The following is a 7,231-nucleotide window of genomic DNA, read 5'->3' on the forward strand; positions in this document are numbered from 1 at the left end:
GGCGGGCAGACCTGGGTGGGGTTGGTTGGGGTGGGGTGCGGAGGGGTGTGGGGGGCTGCCACGAGGCTGCGGCAGGAGGCACGAGGGCGAACGACGGAGGCCGAGCTTTCAGATTGGGCCACGGAGCCGGCAACTGCCCTGGCAGTCGCTTTGCGCTGCGTCGCAGGCTGGGCCCGTGCGATGGCCACACTCCCCCATTGTTCCTGCCCCAGCACCCGAGGTGTCAGGACAGTTGGGTATCCATGCCCAAGCACGCACCTCTCTTGCATCATGGCGACCCGCACACAACCCTTGTTATCACCCCCCCCCCAACAAACCCGCGTGCCAGGTGAGTGTGGGCTGGACTTCAACCGCAACTTCAGCCCCCCTGACGTCCAGGTAGAGTGGTTCGAGAAGCAGGTGCGACGGAGAACAGGCACTCACGGGCGCTTCAACGCGCTTGCGAACCCACTCACAATGTGTGTCTCTCTCTTTCTGTGTCTCTCTCTCCCACACTCACACACGCGCGCGCACACACACACACACACACACACACACACACACACACACATACACACATACACACACACACACAAACACACACACACGCGCACACACACACAAACACACACACATACGCGCACACGCTCGAACATCTGCAGACAAACATGAACCTCATTATACGTACAAAGGCGTAATGAGATGCGTGTGCACTCAATTGCATACACGCAAAAATGACTGCCCACAAAAGCACACACGCACACACACACGCACACACACACACACGCACACGCGCGCGCGTGCTATCAACACGTCGCAACCCCCAGGTAGCCCTGGCCCTTGAGCTCAACAAACCCCTGTTCATGCACTGCCGCGACGCCGGAGAGAAATTTGCCGAGATCCTGCGTGCAGCAGACCCAGCAGCAGCGGCCCGCGAAGGCGGCGTGGACGGCGATGGCGACGGCGCGTCGGCGGATGGCCAGCGGCAGCCGGCGGTGGCGGGTGTGCTGCACTGCTTCACTGGGAATGAGCAAGAGCTGCGGGACTGCCTTGGACTAGGGCTGTGCATCGGCATCACCGGTTGGGTCTGCGACGACCGGCCTGAGCGGGGCGGCGCTGAGCTGGCGGCGCTGCTGCGAGACATCCCTGACGGCCGCCTGATGATCGAGACCGACGCCCCGTACCTCGTACCTCGGACGATCAAGCCGTCCAAGGCGCGGCCCCACAGGAACGAGCCGAGCCTGCTGCCGCACGTGCTGGCGCAGGTCGCGGCTTCGCTGGGGCGGGGGGAGGCCGAGGTCGCCGAGGCGACGTCGCGGGCCGCGGCTCAGTTCTTTGGACTACCTGCAGAGGTGCTGGCAGCGCAGCGCGGTAGCTAGCGCCGACGGCTGGCGCCTGTGGACATATATTGTGTATTCACGATGTTACGTGATCCATTCTTTGCTGAGGAGGGATACATCTTGCCTTTCTAACATCAAGACAATTTTCAATTGCAGCCGGTGAACAACTGGATGACAGGTGCATGACCTTGCTGCCACACGGACAGGGGTGACCTGGAAATGGGGGGGGGGGGCCAAATCAATGTTGCTTGAAAAAGGTGATGGGAAAAAAGCCTGCATGAAAGAGACGGCAGTCATATGTGCGGCTAAGACACCAGCAGTGCCCACCCTGCGTGCTGATCAAAAGAGGCAGGCTTTCGGATGGTTGAGATTAGGGGCTGCAATCAAATAGATTCCTACAAACAATATCATGGAGGGATTCATCAGCAATCGCAAAACAGCAGCAGCAAAACAGCACCGACTTCCTGCCTGTCCACCTGACATCTTGCCTTTCATGACGGTGTCCTGCACAATCCAGAAACCACATCAGAGATATACACAAAGTGCAGTGGTTCAGCCCATATGGGTGCGTGGCATCTGCACCATTACTTTTGGTGGTTATTCTGCCTAACGAGGGTCGAGTCATCAATACGCCTTGTGAAGATCAAAGGACTCTTTTAGCAGCACGGATGGACATTGCGCAGGGTTTTGGATCCTGTCACTTGGAGTGAAGGCAGGGCACAGTTGAACCCTGAAGGCCTGTGCAGGCCGTGAGAGCCTGCAGGATTCATGCGCGGCCTGCCATGCCTTGCTGCTGGGCCGCACGCCGCCCGTTGCTGCTCCCCCCTGCACGCTGTAACTTTATCAAAGGTGTGTTACAAGACAGAACATTAAAAAGATTTGCAGTGAATCAACTTGATTGGGATCGACAGGGGTTTCCGGTGCGTCGTGGAGTTTGATCTGCTGGCTGGTGGCTGCTGCTGGGAGGTTGCTGGCTGCTGGCTGCTGGCTGCTGGCTGCTGGCTGCTGGCTGCTGGCTGCTGGCTGCTGGCTGCTGGCTGCTGGCTGCTGGCTGCTGGCTGCTGGCTGCTGGCTGCTGGCTCTCTGTCCTTGTGTGCTCGTGTACCCGCTAGACTAGAAGCGTGCTGCAAAGCGCCGTGGCAGGCAGCAGTCTCGCCAACGCGCCTTGCGCCGTGGCGCGCACAATGACGCCTGCCTCGATGGTGCGCTGTGGCCGCAATCGTCTGCACCTTCCTGCGCTACTGGAGCTCTCCGCGCCCCAAGACGCCCTCGGAATCGCACAGCGCGCACGGCACGCCGATGCAGGACAGGAGCGCTTGCACCCTGCCGGCCCTTCCGCTTCGTGTGTTGATCTGCACCTGGGGGCGCCTCACGCCCCAACCAGCTGGGCGCAAAATTCCCCGACTGTGAGAGTGGCGTCGCCGGCCAGGCGCAGCTCTGATAAGTATTCCTCCTCATACCCCCACCACTTGGCGTACGCGCGGCTGTGGGGCAGCAGCAGCCTCAGCAGGCAGAAGCAGGCGTCTTTGGACGCCTTCTCCTTCGTGATGCCGGCTGCGCGCAGGGACACAGGAGCCCCCTGAGTTGGCGAGGAGCGGGAATAGGGAGCGACAGCAGGAAGGGTTGAAGGGGCGCAAATGGCGAGAATGCACGAGGTGTCGACCAGATACACATAAGGCAGAACAGAGGAACCTAGATACTTTGCAGTGACAGCAGGGAAAGCCACAACATGAGCAGCGGTAATTAAATCAGCAATAAGAGCAGCAGCAGCAGCAGCAGCAGCAGCAGCAGCAGCAGCAGCAGCAGCAGCGGCAGCAGCAGCAGCCAACAACATTTGTAAAAACTCACAGCAGCGCAGCTACCTACCACCATGTCCTTCGCTGCCGCCGTTGCCACATAGACATGCGCCCGCGGGTGGTTCTTGAACACTAGCAGCATGGGGCCTTCAGCGCCACTCCTCAGGTCCAGCGGCTTGTTGCTGACCTTGTTAGAGATTTCCACGCGCCAGCCGGCCTGCAGCTCTGCCTCCAGCAGCGCCGCAATGCCGCTCGCACTCGCATCTGCGCCGGTGGCAAACTCCTTGGCCTCAAAGGTGACAGGGCAGCCGCCGCCGATCAGCAGGCCCAGCGCCACGTCGGGGTCCGCGACGTCCTGCGAGCGCGTTCCTAGCTCGTGCTCCCGCTGGATCTCCTCCAATAGCTCGCGCTCGTAGAAGGGGCGACCAGGGCCGCGCCCCCCGCCGCGCCCCCCGCCAGCCCCCTTGAGCTTCGCGGCTGCCGGCGGTGAGCTCTCACTGGACCCGCTGGCCCCGCTGCCCGTTCCGCCCTCTGCCGTGCTGTTGCTGCCCCTGCTGCTGCTGGCGCCCGGACCATCAACCGCGCGGCGGGGCTTCTTGCCTGCCGCCTGCGGCTCGTCCTCTTGCGCCGCATCCGCCGCGGCTGCCACTGCCGCTGCCACCGCCGTCGAGGCGGCATCCCCGTTGGACACTGCATGGGGCCGCTTTGGCGGCGCTCGGATGGCATGTGCGCCGGCAAACCCGGCTCCCGCAGCCCCGCCAGCGGCCACCGCCGGCACAGCCAGCAGCGGCTGCGGCGGCGGGCCAATGGCTCCCACGCCGCCGCCGCCTGCGCCTGCGAGCACGGCAAGGGCGACCGCCGCCTGCGGGGCATGCTGCGCCTCCTGTGCAGCTGCGGTCTGCGAGGGGAACAGGTACTCCAGAGCGCCGCCCCCCAAAGCCTGCGCCGCCAGCGCGCGCGCCGCGTCGCCGTACCCGTGCGCCGCGAGCAGCGCTATCAGCGCCACCCTGCTCGCGTCGTAAGCGGCGCCGCCGCCCGCGGCGCGCGGCAGCGCCTTGGCCAGCGTCCTGGCGAAGCTGTCCAGAACGGGTTGCGCGACGCCGCCCAGGCCCATGCTCTGGATCCGATCTGCAGTCAGGACCCGGCGCAGGCGTGAGCCGCTGGAGCCAATGGCGCCGGCCAGCTCACAAGCGGCTTCTGCCACGTCCGCGCCGCCCTCGCCGCCGCCGCCGAGGCCCGCATCGGCTGCCGGCAGGTACGTGCCGCGCCGCTGCTGCTCCAGCACGCAGGCGCGGCCCAGCACGCACAGGCCGATGGGGGTGTGCGCGCCCTGGTGGAGCTCGCAGATGGCGGCGCACTCACGCGACTGCGCGCCGCCGCTGAGCTGTCCTAGCAGCTCTCTTCCCACCGCATGGATCGTCTTGGCAGCCTCAGAGCCGTCCAGGCTGCACACAATCTGCCCGTCCACATCTCTAATGAGGACCGAGGGCGCAAGCAGGCGCGCCAGTGCAGCCACCCCGACGCTTTGTGATGCGCTCAGCGGCCGCGGCAGGGTGTCGTCGTGGGCCATGGGAGCCTGTCAAAAGTGCGTGGAGATGCACAACTAGAGACATGTGAAGAGAGCAAGCGTGCGGCTGAATGTGGAGGCATACAGACGGCCCCCGACTGATGGCTGCAGATGCCAGCGCTGCGTCATGCTGCATAGGTGCGTGTCTAGAAACGCTTGAGCCGCACGCCCACTGGTTGCAACCAGCAAAGCGCAATCACCGACGGACGCCTGCCAGCTGCGCACTGCTGCACGCAGTGCGCCCCCTCTCAGATCCATCGTCTGTTGCCCTCCCATATGGAAGCCCGTGCTGGCCGGCCGAATGGCCAGGTCAAGGCAAGGAATAGAATTTCAGACTGTTCCGCACCTGCCCGGCATTGGGCATGTGGCTCAGTGCGCCGACCAGCAGCAGCGCAGCCACCTTGACGCGGTCCTGGCGGTTCAGCGCGCAAATCTGCGAGCTGAGCTTGGCGTGGTCGCCCCTGCCGAGGACCGCCTTCGCAAAGTGTGAGGCGCGCTCTACCACCAGTCTTGGCAGCAGGGTCATGAGCTGCTGCAGTTCCTGCGCCGTGATACCCTCCTCGGGGCACAGGTCGTCTGAGATTGATGTCAGCAGGGCCCTGATGCCGAGGTCGCGCGCCTCAGGGCCTGGGTGTGCAGGGCGGCGGCATGCAGGGGTTGCTGGGTCAAGATCCTGGGATGTCTGTACCATTGGAAACGCCGAGTAAGCCAAAGCTCGCCCCTGAGCTGCGGCCTTGGGACACATGTCGCTTTGCCTGCTCGATTCGTGTGCGCATATCGTTCTTGTCAGCATGCCTGTCAGTGCAACCAAACTCAAGCTGGCCCCCAGCTGTTCAATCCAATGGTCACCTGGGTAGCTGCTGAAGTAGGGCGTCAACGTGTTGGGCCAGGCGGACGCGCACCCCAGCAGCAGCGCCACGCATGCCACATTGTCGGGGCCTGCAGAAATCATTGAGAGCAGATGCAACGATGTTGGGCGCCCGCATGACGAAGGGTGAAGCTGGATTGTGATGACGGTGCTTGTTCAAATCAAGAGCAGGACTTGAATCACGGATACAATTAGCAGGTGCGAGCTGCCGCTGCGGGCCAGCCACCTGCATTCGGCCCAGCAGTGCATCCTAGCAGCGGTTGGCTAGGGATGTATGGCCGGCTGCCGCCTAGCCATGAGACGGCGATGCCCACGCGGCACGCATTGCATTATGCAGAGACATCTCCACCAATGCGACAAGCATCAGCAAAAGCCATCCCACCTGTCCCCAGCGACAGCACGACTTCCAGCTGCGGAAGCGTCGCGAGGGCAGGTTGCTGCTGCTGCAGGCCGTCGCGGAGCTGCGCCCGGGTGCGCAGGCCCGCCAGCTTCCTGCGGACGGCGTGGTCGACCAGGATCGCCACCAGCTCCGACAGGTTGCCGCAAACCCTGCGCACGATCGCCCCTCCTGCCGGGACGCGGAACGGTGGGGGTGATTTAGTGACAGCCGGGCCTGAGTGCGAGTTGGGCTGGGCTGTATGTGGTCGCACGCAAGCAGCAGCGCCGTCAGCTCGGAGGTGCGCACGGACCAGCCGATTCTGCCAGTGCAGGCCATGCCTCCCATGTGAGCGCCGATGCTCTTATGACTCACCAGCAGCAGGGGCCCTCGTGGGCGGCGGCCCCTGCAGCAGTGCCGCGCTGAACGCCATGGCGAAGGAAGTGCTGCTGCGGCCCGTTCGCGCCGGGTCCAGCATCGCCAGGAGCTTCGCCATGCCCTCGCTCGGATCTGCTGCCTCCGTCTCTATTCCCTCTGCTAAATCATGCGCTGATGTTGCAACCCACGCCATTATTGCGCCCAGCGAGGGTCAACGGTTGACCGGGTATAAGTCAGTAGCGAACTATGTCAAAACGTAACATCACATTTCAACCTATAAAGTCTGCGGACCACGAACGCGCAAGAAGGATCCCGCGAAGAGCACTGAGTTGAAATCTGCACACACGGTACCGCAGACGCACGGTCGGGAGTTCCAGCCCGTTCTCGCATGACTGAAATACTCCATTCTATCCAAGCAAACAAAGCTGCTGTACTGCCGGCTCAGCGCTTGCGGTTTCCCTGTATTGCTGGTGCGGCGAGCTTGCCGCTTGCGCTGCGATCTGCACGCACAGTCTCTGTTCACCAGCAGAGCAGCAGGCACCGCAAATCCTCATGTCCCGTAAGCTCATCAAAAAACTGACGGCAACTGTCACGGCGCTGCGCGCCGAAGGCACGTCCTGGATGACATGCAAGGATCCTCTGGTCGCAGCTGCGCTGTGCGCGGCGGACGGCGCGACGGCGCCTCTGGGCATCGCATTTGAAGATGTCAGGTTCAGCACGCGGCGGCGGCACCTGAGCGCCAGCAAGGCCGCGCTCCGCCGATATTTCCCCCCAGGCACACGGCTGCTGCGCTGCGCGCGTCGGTCCAGGCGTGCCGTCTCGATGCGGCTGCGGCCCGACGGCTTGCTGGACCTGCAGTGCTATGAAAACCACAAGCGGGGGCGCCTGTGGGTCTGTATTATCACAATGACAAGCCAAACGGTGGGC

General features: G+C 63.4%; 2 protein-coding genes across 2 annotated transcripts in view; one reads left to right on the forward strand and one right to left on the reverse strand.

Annotated features, from left to right (window-relative positions):
* MNEG_2154 (hypothetical protein) overlaps window positions 1-1,358 on the forward strand; it is a gene marked incomplete at both ends in the record, with an annotated part of 7,737 nt that extends 6,379 nt beyond the window's left edge. The window contains 2 exons of the mRNA XM_014049365.1: window positions 329-399; window positions 807-1,358. Coding sequence (XP_013904819.1) covers window positions 329-399; window positions 807-1,358 — 623 coding nt within the window. The remainder of the gene's footprint in view (window positions 1-328; window positions 400-806) is intronic.
* A 1,330-nt stretch (window positions 1,359-2,688) lies between these two features.
* MNEG_2155 (hypothetical protein) lies at window positions 2,689-6,497 on the reverse strand (the record flags this gene model as incomplete). Its single annotated transcript, XM_014049366.1, has 6 exons — window positions 2,689-2,898; window positions 3,186-4,691; window positions 5,029-5,309; window positions 5,532-5,621; window positions 5,933-6,118; window positions 6,302-6,497. 6 exons carry the CDS (start codon window positions 6,495-6,497, stop codon window positions 2,689-2,691), a joined length of 2,469 nt encoding a protein of 822 aa, XP_013904820.1.
* Window positions 6,498-7,231: the final 734 nt, after the last annotated feature.

This window comes from Monoraphidium neglectum, assembly GCF_000611645.1.
Source record: "Monoraphidium neglectum strain SAG 48.87 unplaced genomic scaffold scaffold00235, whole genome shotgun sequence".
NCBI classification, from domain to species: Eukaryota; Viridiplantae; Chlorophyta; class Chlorophyceae; order Sphaeropleales; family Selenastraceae; genus Monoraphidium; species Monoraphidium neglectum.